At 42.5% G+C, this 21,320-nt stretch overlaps 1 protein-coding gene across 2 annotated transcripts in view; it reads right to left on the bottom strand.

Moving 5' to 3' along the window:
* The window catches only part of PLXNC1 (plexin C1), a 71,521-nt gene that overhangs the window by 4,938 nt on the left and 45,263 nt on the right, over positions 1 to 21,320 (bottom strand). The window contains exons 19-28 of one of the 2 annotated variants that reach the window (XM_013368959.3): positions 21,027 to 21,151; positions 20,283 to 20,481; positions 18,324 to 18,470; positions 10,809 to 10,986; positions 9,520 to 9,623; positions 5,671 to 5,725; positions 4,550 to 4,581; positions 4,357 to 4,464; positions 2,271 to 2,434; positions 1,709 to 1,856 (exon numbers count right to left, since the gene is read on the bottom strand). In XM_013368959.3, coding sequence (XP_013224413.2) covers positions 1,709 to 1,856; positions 2,271 to 2,434; positions 4,357 to 4,464; positions 4,550 to 4,581; positions 5,671 to 5,725; positions 9,520 to 9,623; positions 10,809 to 10,986; positions 18,324 to 18,470; positions 20,283 to 20,481; positions 21,027 to 21,151 — 1,260 coding nt within the window. The remainder of the gene's footprint in view (positions 1 to 1,708; positions 1,857 to 2,270; positions 2,435 to 4,356; positions 4,465 to 4,549; positions 4,582 to 5,670; positions 5,726 to 9,519; positions 9,624 to 10,808; positions 10,987 to 18,323; positions 18,471 to 20,282; positions 20,482 to 21,026; positions 21,152 to 21,320) is intronic. The other variant, XM_065042757.1, reaches the window with a different exon arrangement.

The raw sequence follows: 21,320 nt of genomic DNA, 5'->3' as shown, positions 1-21,320 counted from the left end.
AAGAACAGACGCGGGACCTCAGTAATAGTGCATTGTGTTTCATGACAGTTGCCATATAATTATTTCTCTTGGCATCACCAGTGATGAATGTTTGTCCCTTAGACGAACACTTGTCCCTTCGACAGAATTTTCTTTCTTACTTCCTCCTTGCCCCTCCCCGGAACCTGACAGATTGTGAAAACCCAACCAAAGGCCTTGAGGCTAGAACCCTATTTACACGCAGGACAGAGCAGCACTGTGGGAAGCTCCCCTGGGCTAAACTTGCCAGAGAGCCTCGCTTAGATCCTAGAGGTTCCCCTAAAACCCCCTGAGGTTCCCCTCAGGGGTTCAGGCATGTGGGGAGCTGGCTCCCAGGCACCCACAGCCAAAGGGATTTAGTTCTTTTCCCCCCATGGCTTCAACAGCCCAAGTCAGCACTGACCTACCAGGCAGCTCGAGGCTCTCCCAAGGAAATAAATGCTGGTGTTTGTGGCAGGAGCCGGAGCCCCACCTGGAAACCATGTTTTCAGCATGTAAAAGTGGGGGCTGGGAGTTTCCTGTCACTGCTCTAGTTTAAATTCTGGGGAACAAATGACACAATCATGTGATATCTTGCCACCAACATTTCCACTGCGTGATGAAATGATTTGAATGTTTGTTTTCTGAGTGGCTAAAGAATGTTTTAAGATAGAAGGCTAAAAATCATGGCTGTAAAGATACTTTTGTACTGAAAGGCCACAGGTTGCTTACTGTGTTGCAAACCTTTTTCAGGTTTCATCACCCTTTTTCAAACGGCTAATGGGAGCTGCTGTATCAACAGTACTTCATGACGAATGTTAAGCATAGAAACCTAACAGACCGTGCTCATTTGCAGGTTTTCCATCAAGTAATTGATGTGATTAGTTTTAATTCATGACACTTCACACTTAAAATAAGATAAATGGGCACATTATTTGTTATGTACCTTTAACAGATAAGCAGTTGGTTCAGATCACATAGGAAATTAGTCCATTTTTACATAAATCTCTTTTAGGCTAAAAAAATCTCTAGCCTGTTTTTCCTGGCTACCATGAGCCTGAACAAATGCTTCCTGCTTTCATCCAAATAAAAGGAAAATATCCTCAGGAAAAATTAAGTATTTCTGATCCCCAGAGTTCTGGACACTCTACTAAGGAGCTTTGCAACATAAGATTGCTGCACTTGTTACTCCAGCAAATACTTCTGCATATAAAAAGGGAGGAACCAACACATATGAAAGGAACTGTTTCAAACTTAATAGCTCTTTCAAGGATTCCTACAGCTCCCAGCAGCAGCTTACTATGTGTGTTTTCTGCACATTGGCGGGTGGCAAACAAAATTTGGACTACTTAGCAAATAATGTTAATACTTTAAAGACCTTTGTTTAAAAATTCATAAAAACTTCATTAAAATCGTACAATTTCCATTCTTTTCCACATATTCTATAAACACACTGTGCAGAAACCAACTGCAGAGAAGATAAGGAGCATTAAGGTATAAATATGACATTGTAACAGCTGCATCTGTCTACTCCAATGAATTCTTCAGAGCCTCAGGAGGCAGAGCAACTAGGAATGGAAACGCAGCTTAAGGAAACCACTGACAGTTTTGCCCCTGACATGAGCAGATCCAGGACTTCATCCCCTGAATCATGACACAGCTGAAAAAAAATCGAGCAAAAGACTGGAAGGACTGGAAGGACAGCATTTACCTTCCCCAGTGTCTGTTCTGCTAGAGAAAAGGCATCCATGAAAGCTTGTGCGATTACAGACAAGCAGCCATCTATATGTGAAGTCTTCTTAATGTCAAAGACAAATTGAGGATTCTTCAGGATGTTCACCCAAAAGCGAAGAGGAAGACTGGACAGAGAATAAAAAAGCATCTTTAAACTTAAGCACTCAGATTGTGCAGCTGCTTTAAAATGGACGTTTAATTGCACTGCAAGCGCTTTTCTGGGCTGCTTGTTCATGTTAAAAAAAGAGATCATTGAACAAAGGCTACAGAGCAAACACATCAGTCAATCACACATCTTCAAATAATGTCTCAGCCTTTCTGAGGGTGAAGCAGTCTGCAGACACAGAAGAGCTGGAAGCTACAGTGGTTTGTATCAGTATCCAATCAATATACTAAATTAATGGGATACACAAAGCCAAACCACATCTTCACCCAGACATGCCCAAATCTTACTCTTTTCATCACAAGTGACGTGTTCCAGCTTTGCAACTACGTTTTCAGGGAGAGCACGCACCCCTGCGCACATCACATGGGCTTACCTGTTGGTTTTCCAGATATGCACCACATCAGGGTCAGTAATTTTTTTGCTCTCAGCCTGGGCATCCAGAAAGTCAAAAAAGTACTTGATGGCAACGGGTGCTTTATTGTTGGGTAAACTCCAAATGCTCCTGAAGAGCTTTTCAACAACCGAGTGAATTGCAACCTGAAAAGTGAGAACATGAACTGTGCTACTATTACACAAGAAATTAATAGGATTTGTTGCCTCAGGGAGCCAAGCGTGCCCCAGGGTAACCACACACAGAAACTACAATATGCTTGTGGCAAACATTTAGGCCATAGGTTATCGGCAAACAAGCCAGTCAACAACAAAAATGAAACTACAAATACACCATAATGAGCTGCTTTCAAATGTCACATGTCCTATCACTTTATCAACAGAAGAATTGTGGTGAACTTTGTGACAAATCGTAGGTGGAAAGAATCACTTTGTTGAGTCTCCTGAACAAAGACAACAACAACTCTTTGGATACTGTTGGCACTGTTGATAAAGGCATTTGGAACTTGGGACTGGAAGCAAGACGGAGGTGAGCAAAAGGAGTTTAATCAGTTTTCTAGGGCACTGGCCTTCATGGTGCCATTTGAGACCCATGTTGATCACATGTGCTCATCAACTCTTCATAGACTGTGGAGCTCGGTCTAATTCTGCGATAGCAGCTTTGGGTGGCAGACAAAGACACCAATATTACAGAAAAGAACTGAAAATTGGGTATTTCTGATCCAGAAGTGAAGCTATTTGGCTCACAAAAGCAAAGGCTTGGTTGCTGATGGACTCACTGACATCATCACGTATGCAAACAAAGCAAAACACTATCTTGAGGGTTTTTTTCTTCACATCTGTTCTGAAGTTCAGTTCAGCCCAATCTCCCCACAACAAGGAGGATTGAAGTGTAACCCAGGGCCTTGATGCACTACTGGCCAGTTCATTTCATGTGGCAAACTCTGCAGTTGTGTCTGAGTGTGTGCATGGGGGAGAGAGAGAAAGAGACACACGTGGGAAATGCAATTTCCTTCAGAGCACAGTGGTATCACAGGTGGCATTTCCCAGTGAAGGGTAGCACAGCACTGTTGCTAGAGCACTGTCCTACTTTGGAAAAAGAGATAATTAATTTAAAGCCCTTTAAATTAAAATGACTGTTTCTTAAGAGCCTGATCTTTTCTTTTGTACTTCAGTCTCCCACTGTAAGATATTACTGGTTTACCCCAGCAGTTCCTTAAGGGCTTATGTTAGTTTCCACAGCTAATGAAAAATGACCAGCCTTTACTCACACTTTGGGTAGTGTCCCACATTACTTCAGATGCTATCAACAATCTAATTAAATAATGATTGATAGAGTTTTAAATGCCAGAGGGCCATAATCACCATCCCTTCAGGCCTCTTGTATCGCACAGCTCTCAGTGTTGTGCACTGATATTTTAAGTAATATGCTGTTGCAAAGATTTTTATAACCCCTTTGAGTAAGTCAGAAACAAGATGACATTGCCAGAGGGAGTTAGCGGGGCTCATTCCTAAGGAATGCGCATTTTATAAATTAGGTAATCACATTATAAATCCTAGGGACATTGTTTTTTAAATTAATCTAGTTTTTTTGAATGCTTATTTTGAGACCCTAAAAGACTATTTCATGGGCAGTATTTTGTGAAACTCAGGCTTTGGATGCTGTCTCTAAGATGGAAAAACTCTAGTGGAGAGTGAGGAGACAGCTGTCTGTCCCAAAAGGATCATTCTCTTCCTGTGGGATTCAGTGGCAAAACTCACTTTCTATAAGATCAATAACTACCTTTTTTCTTTAACCTAAGAAAAAAGGTTGTGCTTACTGAGGAGATAGAGATGGCGAGTTAGAGACAATTTTAAAACTCTAGCATTAGAAAACCTGAAATGTGTCTGTCTTTGCAAAAGGTGATAAACCAGTTAGCACAGTGCTTTTTATAAGCAACCTTTTTATTTAACCTTTGATATACATGCAGGAAGTGTGCATAATTTCTGCTTTAATTTCTACTTCTGTGGTGCCAAATTAGCCAAGCCTAACATTAGCCCTCCCACAAAATAAGGCCTTTACAGTTTACCTTGGTTGACAGAAGCTTTGTCAGATACATTTCTTTGACTTTGAATTTTTGCTTCCCTTTGTGACCTGCTCCTTTCACATCTTTGTTTGCTTCGGAGTCTGGTAAAATCTGTCGTGAAGAGATTAAAGAGATTACACAGATACAAATACAGCTCAGTATTAAATCTACTGAACAGTGTAATGACTGAACTCACCAAATGACAGTGTTCATCTGAGTAGTCCACATCTAAACAACAGAAAGCAGAGAGCAAACATGGCATTAATGAAACAGCTACAAGCTTGTGGATTCTGCTGGGCTCTGGGCTGTGCAGCAGGGAAGTGCACACCAGGATGCCGAGCAAGCATCGGCAAGCTGGGCATGGGGGAAGCCTCTGAGAAACACACAGGTTTCTCGCCTCCCCAGTGACAACTTGCAGCTCAGACCACTACACTAGGGCATCATCATCTGCTGCTGGGGTAAGCTGGCAGCAAATCGTAGCTCCTCAGAAAGGAGGACAACAGGCAGCAGATGAGATGATCGCATTGGTTTAGTCTATAGGAGTGCTCGGTGCAGGTGGGTTGAGGTCAGGCTTGAAAGCGATGGCTGAGAATGGACACCCCTGTTTTTCCCGAGGGAGAAAGCGATGCCATCCCACTGACCTCAACCTCAGGGACACATCTCTCCTAACTTTAGATGTCCACTTTGACGGTGAGGGGAATGACACACAAGGAGTGTTTCTCCCCAGGGGCTACAGAACGTCCATGTCCCCTGAGGCATCAGCTGGCCTGGAGCAACCTGCATCACAGAGGCAGGTGAGATGAACTGACCCCTGGTAAGCACCCTTGAACTCCTGACCTGCTGTTGAGACGGCCAAGTCAATGCCTTCAGAAACATGGGCAAGAGAATAATGAAAATCCCAAAACTGTGGGGTTTTGTCATGCCTGTCTCTGGACAGTGCCCCACTATGTCTGTAATGCTCTGGGCACCAGAGCAGGACATGTTCCCTGTGTTAGTCTCACAAATCAGCGCTTGGTGTCACCCGGGCTTCCCTGCCCTGCTGTCCTGCTGATGAGGTTGTGTCCTTAAGCATTCATTTGCTGAGGACTGTAAGTCCTTCAGTCCTTCTCTCATTAGCCTTCATCCCTTCTCCTAAGCCCACTGTGCCTGACAGAAGCCCAGAGCCAGGGTAACATGGCTCTTCATTTGGCTCAGCTGTATCAAAGAAGTGCCAATTTTTCTGACCTCCTATAGACTGAGATACAGCTTGTCACATCTCAGCTCTCTGCATTCCCAGCCCATTGTCCACGAAAGATTAAACATGTTGCAGTTCGTTACCTGATCGAGTATTTGCCTTCTTTTTAAAGACTTTTATGGTGGCTCCATTTGAAATCTGGAAGCAAAACCAAACGTATTATGTTGAAACAAAAGTGTATAGAATTCAAAAAATCCTCAAGTTTCATTTCCTCGGTCCATAGGTGTGTGGCAGCACCAGAGGGTGTCAGCCCCTCCGTTGCCACTGCGGTGTACCTGGAAGGGCTATGTTGAGGGTGCCTGGTGCTCCCAAGAACTGTTTTAAAACTCAACAAAATATTTACACTCCGTGGACTGTAAGGTCAAGATATGTATCTAGCTACCTTGGGATTTCTACAAAAAGTCTTCCCCTTTTCTTCCCTGAATTTATAGTGCTGCCAGGATGGCAACTATTATCTTTAAAAGAAACTGGCAAGTCATGGTTTTATTGTCAAAGAGTAACTCACAAACGGCTCCTGCTGAGAACTACACCACTGCTCTGCTGTCAAATGTTGGGTTTTGCCAAGTGCTAGTGTACTTCCCTCTATAATTACAAAAACAACTGGCCAGTTCTAGGAAGGGAACTCTGCCAAAATAATTTAAGTGCTTTTTAAACCTTGGCAGCCAGCCTGGTGTGAGAAACCAGTTTAAACATTAAGATACTCTATCAAAAGCTGTGTCTTGCGCCAAAGAAATCTGCCTTTCCACTTGCTCCTGGAAAGTAGGTACAATCTATTTTAGAAGTATGTTTTTTTGCAGGGTTTCCATTTATCATACAGTGTTTCAGAGCTCTTTCAGATAACACAGAGCACTTAAAACCCATGCTACGAGTGGGAATGTGCTCTAAGACCAGCTTCTGAGGTGACACAAACACCCAGAGAGTCCTCCTACGTGGCCCTGAAGAGAGGTAAACAGGAGCAGCGCTCCCAGAGCAGTGGGGGCAACGTGTGGCCCCCGCTCCCTTGCCAAGAAGCAGGAGAGCAGCTCAGTGCTGAAATGTGGGGGCTCCTGGCCCGAGGGAGACAGGCAGAGCTCGGAGGCTGAACCGTGCTTCCCTCCAGGAACCAGAGGAGTTGGGTTTTATTTCTGAGACAAATGATGCTTTTAGCATTAAGTGGAATGTGTTTTCCTTCTTTATCACTGCTGCAGCAGCCATACTTGCTGTTTCTTTCAACGTGAGCCAATAAAAATAAAAAGAAGCCCTTCTTTTTGTGTCCTGCTGCCTAAAATCACTTTTCATGGTGGGCCGCTCCCATGGGCACCTCAAAACATCTTATTTTGTCAGGTGCATTACTGAGGGGGACAAACAGGTAGAGGGGACATCTGTTCAGATCCACACAACGTGGGGTGCCCCTCCTTTGCAAAACAGAAGATGTAGCAGTGTGGCTCTGTGCCTCTTCCTCGGTCTCCAGGCCTCCTGTCCTCCCTATAACACAGTTCTTGTCAGTGGACTCCGCAGATCACACTGTCTGGGGCTGTTCCTGCTCCTGGAACCTGCTAAGCTGCTACAGGTTAGAGAAATTGGAGATCTGTTCTCCAGCTCTCTTCTTGCTTGGGAAACAGGACATCATGATAAACAGCAACTTTCTTTTCCAGGTGTGTGGTTATCCTCATACAAACAATAGAGCAGACCTCATACATAATCACACCAAAAACCCTACTAGAAGCAAAAAATTAGAGCAAAAGGAACACACAAGTCAGAGACACATGGAAGTCTAATAAGTGTACAGTGGATTTTTTTCCCTTCAGAAACAACACAGAAAAATGCAAACATCCTCCCCTCTTGCAATTTAAGAATCAGTGCAAAAATGAAGTCTACTTTTTCATGGGCAACTGGTGATTCTGGTACCTTTACAACACAACCCTCAAGCTCCAGTATCTCAAAAAGATTTGGTGGTACTTCCCACTTTCAAAACTCTGGTTACTTTCTAGCATTTAAAGCTGGCGAACAAAAAGAAAAATTCAGGCTTGCCACGAAACTCTAGGCACTGTTGAAATATAAGTTGGAATTCCTCAGGCAACATTTCTACTCTCGCACTGGGAATGCAATTTTCCTTTTTCTTACTTACTGGACACCTTTATGTTCCTTTTTGCATTAATATGTATACAAGAAAATAAACTAGATAAGCTAATGGCTGATAGTTGCCACTAAGTTACTGCCTAAAATGCCACTACCCTTCTGCCTAAAATGTACATTATTTTGTTAGTGTCAGAAAAATGGAACTAAATAACAGAGATACCCAGCACAATTTCCATAAGGCAGCTGCTAAGTTATAATTAGTGTAGTTACAGCTTTGCAAAAACAACTGAACCTCCAACTTAACTTGCATCTGCCTGCAGAAACCACAGACGAAAACAATGGCTGGGACAAAGATACCCAGGGATAGGAGCGACCAACTGGAGCAGAGTTACTTGCACCCATGAGCCATGGTATTCTGTGTTCTCAGCAAGTACAAAAAGCTGTCAGGGAAAATGAGGGAGCCCTTGCAATAGCTGCCTGCAGAAAAGAGGGCAGGTAGGATCTCGTGAGACAGAAGTTCAAATATCAAATCAGATTCAAATCTACATTGACCTTTGCTGCACAGACTCTGACTGTAGCACTACAATCTCCTAATTTGTACAAAAACTTTACAAGTGGAGGGAAGTCCCATGCTAACCTATAGACAAGATTCAAGAGAGGCACAGGAAAAGCTGTATTTAAGACACTGGATGGTGACTCAGGACATCTGGGTTCACTGCTGCCTCGCCGGGAGGTAAGGAGAGCGACAAACACCTACAGAAATCTGTAAAGCGATTCCAAATGAGCTTGCTCCAGATCTGAGCAGCCTTGTGCTCTGCCCAAGCTACAAAGAGCCCTGCTGGGAGCGCATGTTCCTCGCTGTGGATGGCACTGTACTTGCTCATGCAGACACCAACGTGCTCAGGGCTGGCGCAGGTTTCTCAGCACTCCCCATGCCGCGGTGCATGGCACAGACCTACACTCATCAGCAAAACTCCTAAATATATAAAAATCAATTATTCTGTTAAAAGCCAGACTTTCAAATTCAATGAGGCACGAAGAAAAGCTCACTACAAACACTTAGCTTACTAACCTCATTTCCAAAGTCTATCTGTAAGCACCAAAATATGAGCTACCGTATCACCTGAACCCATTCATTTGTTGCACATTTTACCCCAGCCTCTATTTTGACTGGTGTCACTGGAAACTCCTTAGACAGGCAATGCTGCTTGCTGTGCTTTTGCAATGTGCTACACCCAGAAGGGCTCCACCACCAGCTGCAGCCTTGTGTGTTGTTGCCATGATGGACAGATTATCACAGTTTTACAGGCACAATTGGTAGTGGAGGGGAAAACTTACAGTACAAGCGGCAACAGTAGATGGAAACAGAAAGAGAGAAAAAGGTGAAGAAGACTGACACAGGGGATCTCAAGAGAAGAGTGAGCAAACTCATCAGTCCTTTTTATTCTGACTCTCATTGGGCTTTCACAAGTATCATTAACACCTATTCAGACAATCAAAATATGAGGTGGGAAGGGGTAAACAATTGCTCATCGTGCAACAAAAAATAATCAGCAGAAAATATTACAGAAAAGGCTCAGGGCAACGTTCACATCAGATGCTGTTTTAACGGAAATGCTCAACAGAAATGACAGTTTACCTGATATGCTTGAACCAAGCAAGCCTGCAACCAGCAGACCTTTGAAAAGTAACAGAAAACATATGACTCATGGGCAAGAAAGTTGTGTGTCACGCATTTCTTTCCTTCTGTTGATGATGCTCAGCTACCTCTTCAAGATTTTGATCAATCAAGATACTTCTGTGCAGACAGCTCTTGCACTTGGGAGTGGGGGCGAAGCTGCTTCTCGATTCATTGGTACGGCTTCTGTGCTTACCTCGTAATGACCGATGGTATTTAGCTTCCTGATCCCATCCTCCATCACCTCTGAGGAACCATCAATATCCAACAATTCTCTTTGCTGCTCCTCCGACACAAGTTCTGCAGTATGACAGCAACAGAAAACAATGACATCCCAGTGGCATTCTCACTGTGTGATGTTTTTAAAGGAAAACACTGCCAAATTAATTTTGGACCAATGGCTCCCAGCTGAGCCATTTCCCTCCATCCCTGTGCTAGGCCACACAAGTGTGGCTTTGCAATCCCACACGATGGATTCGTTTTTTGGGGTGGCTTCCTCTACTGCGGGCTCTCCGTGCTTCACTTGGTGTTGGTCAAGGTGGAATTTCTGAAGGTGCTTTCACCTAATCTGGCTGTTCTGTCGCACAAGCGTGCCCTGGTGTTATGGCCCCGTTGGGACTAGAAGACAGGTTTCACAAGCCACTTCTAAGAGATCACTAAAATGAGCTGTGTAAGAGTGACACAGTGTTTGTGAAGGGTTATCAGGCACTGGTGGTGGATACAAACATCAGATATGAAAGTAAATTATCATCACTTGCCAACATAGCATCTGAGAAGGTGAGAAGATCCAACACATTAGGGAGCAAGTCTGGGAGGTGACAAATGTAGAGTTTGTTAGATTTCCTATTTGAGCACATGGGAAGCGGTATGGTGGCAACTACAGGCTTTTGTCTGACCTTGGGCTTTTGAAAACCTGACAAGAAAAGGTGGCTCAATCCATTTGCTGCAGCCACGTTATTTACATCTGTAGATATTGTACGTATCTTTGTGAGTCGCATGTGCGCTATCAAATAAACCTAATCTGACTGCAAATAAACGGCATTTGTGGGTTCTTGTGATCAAGGGGAATGCAGGCCTGTTGGAAGGAAGAGTGGTAGGAGGGATAGTAGGTAGGTGCCAAAGTACTTAGTAATCGTGATGTGTCATCTTATCCACTGACCAAATTTATCAACTGTTTGTACTTCAGTGGACAGGCCACCTTACTTAAACCAGAAAAGGAACATATAAATTATATGTATTCAACAAATAACATGCATTTGTTAACTGTATGCTGTAGTCCTTACAGAAGCGAATCAGATGTAGTTTCAATGTTCTAACTGGCAGCATAAATGACCTAATATTTCCAGGGAAATTCCTTACAAAAGCTACGTTCTACCTACATGCAAAAAAAATTCAAAGCCAAAGGCAGGAATTCCTAACAAGAAAACTCCACAGACAGACCAGTGAACTCCATGAAAATATAACACTCCAGTGACACTTCCTTACCAAGACCAACTTCATCCAGCTGAAGACCATAGAGAAAGCCATTCTTATTAAGGAAAGCCTGAAGACTCTTCTCCTTGGCTTGGCCTATGGTGTCACAGTCCAGAACATTAACTGGGATAGTCTGACAGGCATCTCCACTCTCATTCTCTGAAATTTTTTCGAAGATAACGTTCAGAGTCTGGGGAAAGAAACACATTATTCTGACTTACAGGGAACAACTGGCACAGGAAACCTACAAACTCCTGACAGCAAACCTTTTCAGCATATTTATTGTTAAAGCTATTTCAAATAAAGATTATTTGAAGGAATTACACAATGAAGTATTTAGAATTCCTCATGTCCAAAGAGTCAAAGATGTATAGCTATAAATTTCCAAAAGCATATTTTGTATTCTGCTTTTGTGCAAATCTATTTCAGTGAATTGCCGAAAAGAAAAGACAGGAGACCAGCAAAAATTATAATGCACGTTCTAAAAAAAGCAGATCTTTTATTTAAAATGAATACCTTAAAAGCAAAACCGTAAGGAACTAGAGATCTGATAAGGTTGCTAAGTAAGTCGTCATGGTAAGCATGATTGATTTTGAGTGGATAGGAAGCAGTGTTAAAATGCATATTTACACAGGCAGATTATGCTGAGTACCTGGTACCACACAAAAAAATACACCTCCCGTGGAGACATCAGTGTCTGTCTGCACACAGCCACGTCTCTAGAGGCAGCAGAGACAGGGCTACTGCAGAAGCAGCCAAAAGGGAAAGCATGTTGGCAGCAGACAGAACACAAAACGGTCCAGATCTACCCAGAAAAGTGTGATTTATCCTATTAGTTATCACTGCAGGTCAAACGCCCACACGACCTGTACAGTGACAACTCGCGTGCCAGGCTGCTCCCGAAGCGAGCACGGGCAGCAGGGAGAGTCCGATGGGACTGGGTGACCATCTCCATCTTTGATCGGGTCATTTTTCTGGTCAGGTCAGGCAGATCAGCTGCCAAGAGGCAGGGAAAAAGGGATGAGCACAGAATTTCCAGTGCTAGGAGGTAACAGCAATCATTTCCAGTGCCACAGCTGGCTCCATGCAGAGACATCACTGTCTAGCTACACAGATACAGATGTTCTGCTGGGGATGTCTTGGGACAGAATTGAAAAAAGTGGTGTAGGTGCCGCCAGTTGACTGCAAGTGGCACAGGGAAATCTACGTACTCGAACCATTCTGGCTGTTGGACATACCTGGTATAATACTTATCTTTTGACTGAAATGCGAGGGCTGCAGGTTTGACTCAGTCAAGGACTGATCATTAAAAGAGAAAGAAACTAATTTCTTTTTTTTATCCCCTGCTGTCATGTGAAGGAAAGAACTTCTGTCCAGGTTGCTGCAGGGACAACTTTTCTCTCTTCTTACAAAAATGGGTAGTTATTAATAGTTGTAGAATGCTATTTTCTGCTTTATTACCCAGCAAGAGTGGAAATTATGACACAAGGGTCATGAAAAGAAGTAGTCAAATGAGACATAGATTAACTTTACAGTTTCTACAGAAGCAAAAGGAGTTTTAAAAACAGGATTGCAAAACCGTGAAGATCAGGATTTAACAAAGATGAGGATGTAACTGAAGTAATTAAATCAGGACAGAGAGGTGTTTAATTGTGAGGAAAATGAGTCCATGGAAAGGACAGACGGTATGGAAGAGGAGGAGATGAGGGAACAGTGCCTGTAGAAGGAGAAGCAGACTGGATGCCATGCCTCAGGCTGGGATTTCATGTGGAAAATTAGTAAAAAATATATTGGCACAGGAATGAGGGGAGTCATGCTTGGTTAGGCCCACAGAGCAACTGAACAGACAGCAGACCCGTCCTTGACTTTGACTGCCCTGAGGTCATGGTCTTGTAGGATAAAAATGTGGACAGGGATTAACTGTATTTTGTCTTTGGAAAACTCATTTTAATCAAAGTCTTTCTTCTAGTCTCCAAACTGGTCTTTCTGGAGTAGCTACTCACACTTTAGCTGATGTTGATTGGCCTTTACATCTTTGGACCCATTCCTTCCTTTAGTTGATCCTTTCCTCCTAACATTATTCCTATACCGCAATATTCATGTTCCTGCTTCTCCTTAATTTCCTCTTCCTTTCAGACTGCCAAGAGAAATCGCCCTTTTCCCTGCAGGATTCCCTTTTCCAGCCCATGCTCTCATACAGATTGCACATAAATGTGCGGCCTCTTCAGTTATTAGTGTGCAAGAGTCCTCCCATCCCTGCTCAACCCATTGTCAGATGACAGGACTGTAAAAAGAGAGTAGTAGTCCTTTATGCAGGTGGAATACAAGTAACTTTTGGGCTCCTTAATCGAAAGTATCCACAATGTGAGGATAATAACAACACTTTAGAACTCAAAGAAGTGGTCAGATGGGAAGAAATATTGAAACACATAAAAGTCTCTAAACCAAGAGAGCCAGACAGTTTTGCTGATACGATTTCCTACAGAAATTAAGTGCTGAAGCAATTGATGGGGAGCTAGGAAACCCAATTATTATTAAGTTTTCCCTCTGAAGTTTTCACAAATCAGATTCAACCTGTCTGACAGCAGAATCTCTGGCTTTATAAATCATTAATCAGAAACAGACAGCCACAATCACTGCATTTAGACACAAAGTGTAGAACTGGAAAAAGCACCAGAAATGACTGTAAGTACTGAAAGTACTTTTATGATCAGCTCTGAAGGTCAGAAAACATTTAAGAGAAATCACAGTAGGACAACATGGAAGTTGTGAGGAAACATCACCAGGCCCTTTTCTAAGCTCTCTTGCTTTGCAAAGGAAACCAAAATACAAGTTAACTTAGGGAAAGACTCAGGAGGAAATTACAGGACATGCGGTTCAACCTAGTAATATCTAGAGTAGAGACTTCAGGCACTAGAAATTAGCGGTTAGCAACACAAAGCACAGCGCTTTTCAGCAAAGGCTTAACAGAGGTTGCAAGAATAGTTAAAGGTTACTGAAGGAGAACGTGGCAAGTGTCCGCAACTACTTGTGCAGGAGCTAGCTTGGAACCTAGATAAAAGGAACACATTTTAAAAACATCTTTTCACTCATGCAGTGACAGAATGAATGTCATTTGAAGACAATGTTTACAGATGGTTTTTCAGACTTGTAGTTTTCTTGAAAATGAATTTTAAACAATGAAAGCTATTAGTAACCATAGCAGATAATGAGATGTGGTTTAATAAAGAAATGTGATAATACTGTATTTTCTTAGAAGTAAAAAAAAATATAAATCTGGGATATTCAGGGACTTTTATTCATTACCCTATTCTCTATTCAGCTATGCATCTGAACAAAGCGTATTTCCATTTGTCAGACAGACTGAAAAAACAAGCAAAGATTTTGATCGGTAAAAGTTAGAGAATTTATGCAAAGGAGACAGTGCCATGACATACAGCACAACAAAACTGCTTTAAACCTACTCCCTTCTCCCGGACTATGAAATATAATAAACAGGAAAAATCAGATTGATTGTATGATCCTTCTGTAGCAGCCAGAGCAGCTACCCATGAAGAGGTTATAGAGCAGCTAACAAATTGGCACAGAAAATGTTACAGCTGTTAATTTTAGGGCACTACTCAAAGCAAGGGTTGTACTCTCGATGCTACAGCACGGTACTCAATCTGCATCTGATTCAGAAGACTCTCCCGCAGACAACATCTGCACTGCTCACTTCCCAGTGAGGGCTGTTGTGGCCTTTTCTGCTGACAAAAATCCCCATATATCACACGCTTTTAATAGTTTACTTAGCTCTCACAAAGTGTGCCTAATAATACCACAGCCATGGTGTCTTATTAGGAAACTGGGTTCCCTGTATCTGCTTTACTCTCTTGCAGCCCTCCCACTTCTTTTAACACCCTCCTTTTAACTCATAAAGCAGCTGAACGTTAAACAACCTTCCACCACGTGGCTTTGCTTCACATTCAATAAAAGGCTGTTGGATGAACAGGTGACTTAGATCATTTCTTCTCATCTGAAAATGCAAACTCACTTCAGCAAAGAATTCAACAGCCCCAAACCCCTTTTTAAAAATAAGCAGTGACTATTCAAAAGAAGTCCGTAGCTCTTAAATGCGTGAGCACCAACTCTCCGACATGAAGAAATCTCCCCTGGTTTTCCAGAGGAGATATTCCACTGAGAACTTCTCCCACACCAGGCTCGCCTTGTGTAGCTTTCTATTTAAAATGAAACACTTCAGTGAAATGCCACCACTCATCTGTGCACCACGCTTCTTCATCAGTCATCGAGCAAATTACTCACCAAGAGATGCAGCTGCCTTTCTGTCTGGGAGCATTCCTCAGCCTGCAAGAAGGCTCCACAATACATCCAAGTCTCTTTCAAGCAGTTTTATTCCTCAATACTCAAATACAAGCACAGCGTGAAACTACACAGCTCCTCAGCTCATACTGGACCAGTGCTTTTAGAAGCATATTTCCTTCAATTCCTCTGCTTAAGCATTCCCTTCAGCAGCCCATCTCTGTTCAACATCTGACCCTTTCCAGCAGAGAGGGGTAACAGCAGGGGGTTGGCTGGTCCCGAGGTTGGTGGCCTTTTTAAAAAAGATACAGAGCCCAGCCAAGGGACAGCTCTAATACACTTCAAGATCAACATGTTTTCTTAGTTCTCTTTTTTCTTGTTACAAATGACCTCAAATTTAGAAAATATCTCTGGTCCTTCCTTCTTTCTCTATGCTCAGGGATTCTTCCTTCTCCTGCCCCAAGAGTTTATCTGCATAGTGGTGTGTTTAGAAGACCTGTAGAGCTCCCCCTGATTTTTAGGAGCCTGTCTGCATCCTGCTTTTATTGGTTTGGAGCTGAAGTCCCAATCCTGAAAGAAGACATTTGCATGCAGACTGCCTAAACCCTTGTTTGTGCCCCTGATTTGAGAGTTGGGCTCCCTACCACATACATCCCTGTGTCTTCAAGTGCCTGCATACCTTAAAAAAATCTGGACATTGAGTGTCTGCAGATGTGCTTCATTATCTTTCCATCACCCTTTATTTGGCTGTGTTTTTATACTTTGCTCTGGACAGGTAGGCTTTAATGTGCTGCTATTGTGGGGCTGTGGAAAGGGGCAAAATAAAATACCAACAAAATACTGCAAGATTCAGAACGTTAACTGCAGTAAGTAAAGGTGTAAATGCATTTGAAAACTCAGCTCAGATTGATTCCATTTAGAAAACAAAACCTGCAATCCTTTAGGCAGAAATTTTCTTCCAAAGAAAGGAGAAAATACTTGGTTCTCGGTCTGTCACAGGTCCTGCATGTCACTGCAATGTATGTGGTGTTAGTGAGGGAAGAAACGCTGACTCCTTCCACTTTAGCATCCAGTTAAACGCTACTCTTGAAGAGAAAACGTGCACAGCTGGCCTGCTTCTCCAGCCCAGGAAGACTCACTGTTCTACCGAAGTCACTTTCACAGCGCAGTTTGAGTTTCCAGCCCAAGCTTTAGACAAAACACCAAACAAAACTGTTTTTTCCATATCTAGCCAGAGCTAGAGTCTTTGGGACCCATCTGGGTAATCTACAGCAGAATCCTCCCTCCTTTTCTGACAGTTTTAAAGGGAACATTCAGCCTCATTTCAACTAAGTCCAATAAACTGCTGGATCTTAGCAGGGAAAGCTGACTTATTAACCCTGTAACGGTATCATTATCTCCTATTTAAAAGCAGGAATACGAAGTACAAAGGCCGCAAACAACATTTGAGAAAGGCTATCTGATCTCTCACTTCCTCGTCCATGGGCTGAGAGCCTTCCTCACTGTTACGGAGGCTACAGACCACTTCCCCTCTCTCCTCTTCACTGCAGGCTGCCCACAAGATCCTATCAGCAACTGCATGCACAGGTGTAGCACTAGGAAAAGTATCTAAGACAGTGTTCAGCAGTTTCAGAGTCAGCTATCCGCCCCCCACAAGGTGCTCTCAATTTGAATTTGTGCTATAAATAAGAGAAGTCAATCAGTTCCACAGGACCAGATGTTCCTGCGCAGTCTACTATTAACAGGCATATTGAGCTTGCTTGAAAATTGTTGCTCTGTGTTAACTACTGGGTTTTTTAGCCGATGGCTATATATAGCAAGATTTAAACTTACCATGGATCCCAAATGCATGCCAGAACGCAGCACACAAACAAGGAACCCAAATATATGGTATTATGAGTCTAATTTTTAGTCACAAACCCCCTTTCCAAATGCACACTGTGGTAACTTAGCTTGAAGTACCTTCAAATGAAGCTTCCACTAACACCTTTGTACACAGCTCTAAGATTTTACTATAAATGTGTCAGTCTAAGAGCTTTCAGCAGAAAATGGCGATTCAGAAATGTTTCGCAGAAAGGTTGTCATTTCAGTGAGCTCCCTACGTGACCCAGCAGACAGCTGACCAGCCAAAATTTCCAGGGTCATGTAGTCTGTCTCCAGTATGTGGCATCTGAGGACCTCCGTGTTCTTGCTGCAAAAATGGAAGACAGGTAGACCTGGAAGATCCAGTGCTACCTGAAGCTTGGGAAACAGACTCTGAAAAGGCCAAAATTCCCCTCCAAAGCCACTGGCACTTTTGGTGTCCCTGCCATGGCGGTTGCTGCCCTGGCAATTTCTGCTGCCAAGCTCTGAAGTCCACTATTCATACTCCTAAGTATGTCTGGTAACTCTGATAGGAAGCCAGGAGTTAAGAAGCCAGGAAGCTACAGAAATTACTGGAAACGTAGATTTTTAAGTTCTCAGACTCAAAATCATTTGGAAATTCTGGAGAAAAATAAAAAAAGTGCTCTGTTTTTCCTGAAAAGTCTTTTTTCAGACCTCCTACTCAAAAAGTCACAATTTCTATATGCTCCAAAGTACAACCATCCTTGCTGTCCATTCCCTTATGACAACCAGTAAGGGAATTCCAGCTTTCAAAGATTTCTGGGTGTAACTGTAAAATAGGAAGTACTGAGTAGTTCCTTTGAGAAAGGCAAGAAATATATGGTAAAGTTCAGAAATTTAGCTTGCCTTCCCAGATACCTTGTTTTTAATCAAATAACTAATTAAAATGCACACTGTAACCTTGCTAATTTGGATCTAATTTGGGGCTAATAACATGGAAACCCACAGCAGAGTATTGCTGCCTGAAGATTAGCCACAAGTAAACACAATAGAAAAACAAAACCTCTGCATTCCATTCTATCATTCATTGGAAAAGTGTAATTTAGTTTACATTCTAAGCATGTTTATATTTTTGTAGTACACTTTAAAATAAGAAGGAATTTTAATACCCCGAGACTTCATTAAATCTAACCTTTGGTGATTAAGGCATGCTGTGAAGCAAGGAGTGAGTGCTATTTGTGAAATGTATATTGGTGAAACACCAGCTAGTTAAACCCTACTGTGTTTCAAAACTTTGTCAGCAATAACAGTTTTATTATCTGGGTACTTAACTATCCACCCTAATGTCTAAGAGCCTTAATTTAGCTGCCCGTGTTTGGAGAGAACATAAGCTAGCAAACATACCACTGTTTTGAATTCCGACACTTGCCACAGCAGCCAGTCTTCATTAAGCGTGTACAGGGCTTTGCAAGTTATCGCGTCAACGGGTCCTTTGTTTATCCTCTGATTGAGGGTTGTCACTAGCAAATAGAAAGGTTCACCAATTGTCTCCTAGGACACGAAAGAAACACAAGGAACGTGTTATTTTGGTAATCAGTAAACAGGCATTAATAACCAGAAAAAAAAAAAAAAAGCAAGTGTAACAAATTGAGTTTTTCCTTCTAACTAACTTATTATCTTGCAATTAGAAAAGCAAATCCCTCTGAGCAGATTTATGTAGTTATTTGTTTAACCTCCATCCTTTGCTTTTTGGTGTGAAAGTCTCATGCAAATAGCAAGGGACAGCTGGAGCATGTGGCGAGATGGCTCACAGCCCCTTGCTGTGCACAAGCACGCTACAGACAAGCTGCTCCGACTCCACCTGGCAGACGCTTCCTAGTTCCACCAAAGAGCGGGTGGAGAATGAGACGTGCATGTGTTCTCACTCATACTTCAGCTATTTCTTCCTTTTCAGTCTAGTGAGAAACAAGCTAACAACTAGTTTTCCTTTGAATTGGCGGCTCCCTTTCTTGTCCCTGAAAAACAGCCCTGGGAGCATGGGCTTAAGGGAGTGGAGCATCTCCTGTATGAGGAAAGGCTGAGGGAGCTGGGGCTCTTTAGCTTGGAGAAGAAGAGACTGAGGGGTGACCTCATTAATGTTTACAAATATATAAAGGGTGAGTGTCACAAGGATGGAGCCAGGCTCCTCTCGGTGACAACCAACAGTAGGACAAGTGGTAATGGGTTCAAACTGGAACACAAGAGGTTCCACTCAAATTTGAGAAGAAACTTCTTCTCAGTGAGGGTAACAGAGCACTGGAACAGGCTGCCCAGGGGAATTGTGGAGTCTCCTTCTCTGGAGACATTCAAAACCCGCCTGAACACATTCCTGTGTAACCTCATCTAGGTGTTCCTGCTCCAGCAGGGGGATTGGGCTAGATGATCTTTCGAGGTCCCTTCCAATCCCTAACATTCTGTGATTCTGTGAACAAGGTGGTGCAACGTAGACTGGTATATCAGTGTAAAGAGGGAACGAAACTGGGGCTTTCCTCTCCTGCCTGAACCCCAGGCTTCCGGCAAGCACCTGAGCAAGGAAGGATGGATCTTTGTTTGCATGTGACACCATTCCCACAGCCTGGCATCTCACCAGCGCAGCTCTGTAAAGACGGCTGGTGTCTCGAGAACAGATCTCTGACAGTTCCTTGGCTCTCTCCTGGGGTTTTAGGAAACCGATGAGAGCTGCTGAGCCTCAAGTCAATTCTGCTGTTGTATTAATGGCAAGTGCAAAGGCTGATTCGAGCAATACCAACAGTGTGATACCATCACGCTTGTAAGAGAGACAGGAAGCATAACCAAGGACTGAAACCAAGAACGACATGCTACCAAGTGGGCTAAAATAAACAAACACCAAAATGAAAGAAAACGCTTATTTTGTTTCCACTTGAGGTTATTTAGTTCTTGAAATCTGCAATGCTGTTTGGAGGTTAAAAATTTTGAAAAGGTCACTTTTCCAAAACACAGTATTCCTTAAATCTCCATCAGGTGGTAGCTTTCCAACAGCTTGCATAGTAAGGTACTACTGCATTTTCACACATGTCAGTCTTCTAGTATGATCACAATTCATCCCATGGAGCTGAAATGATGTCTGACATAAGAAAAGGATATGCTAGGGTTGCAACAATAACCAAATCTCAGCCAAACAAATTACATGATAATTGCTTACAGATGTGGTCTTTCCCTACACCCCCTTGACTAAAGCGTGCACATTAATAATGTTAAAAGTTAGACTGAATGCTTTAAACTGATTCCTCTAACAATTCTCATGGAATAAATTGGTTTAAAATATTCTTTGCTTATGTTACGTAGTAAAAAATGTACATGTACCCGGAGAAATCCAGAAAGGCAGACAGACATCCAGTTTGTCAGCAATTTTTCCACCACAGATTCAGTTCGTCTGAGCAGGAGCTTAGGCTGTACATTGCTTGACTGCTCCATCAGGTCCTTTGTCAACACTTCCAAAATATGGGTTAGATAAACTAGCTTAGTTTGTAGTACAATAGTCAAGAAGGATGCAAACAAGCACCTGTTTAAAAGAAAAAAATGCTATAATATTTAGAATTTCTCTTCCCAGTCATCTTTAATAAATGAAACACACTTTAGTGCAGTTCATATCCTAAGTTTTCCCTCCTCGGGCTCAGAAACTGTCCACTGATGTCTACAAAAACATAAAAAATGCAAGTCCATCTGCTCTTGTGATTATTTTTTAAACACAAAATTTGTGTCTCTAAATTTAATTCTGCAGAACAACACCTGCTGCAGTGACAGAACGTTTCTAAACTGCAGAGCTGTTGATCTAACTGCAGGAAGTGTTTACAGTTTTGAAGTGAGTTCTCCTGCTCTTTTGCCTCTGTGTTTACATGTACAAACATTCTGATTTATCTTTAATGGCTTGTTTTAATGGCAATGTTTTTTCTTCCTCAGTGTGTGCAGATGGAGAAGATGGGAAAACGCTCTGGAATCACGCAAGCTTGTTTTGCAAGAAGAAGAAATTACATTTGTGTAAGAAAGCATGTTGTTTTTTCTTGCTAATTCTTTGTCTTGAAGATGATAAGCATAATCATACTATACCTGTCTTTCACAGAGAAATTTTTCTGCTTTTCAAGGGTGTGAATGAGAGTAACAAGAAAGTTCTTGTTACAAATTAAAGCATGCAACATGTTGAAGCTTTCATCCTTGCTCGTTTGGTCTCTGCTCTGGAATAGTTAAACAAAAATAAGCAAACTGTAGTTTGGCTGTGACAGATTCTTGATGGTCAGAAAAATGGCAAGCGACACATGGAGTAAGATCCTGGCCTCATTCAAATCAGTGGGAATATTGCATTTACTTCATGGGTCTCAGGATTTTACTGAAGATGCATTTGTG

Source organism: Columba livia, chromosome 1, assembly GCF_036013475.1.
Source record: "Columba livia isolate bColLiv1 breed racing homer chromosome 1, bColLiv1.pat.W.v2, whole genome shotgun sequence".
NCBI classification, from domain to species: domain Eukaryota; kingdom Metazoa; phylum Chordata; class Aves; order Columbiformes; family Columbidae; genus Columba; species Columba livia.
Note: the sequence above shows the minus strand (reverse complement) of the source record. Positions and strands in the feature narration are given on the sequence as shown.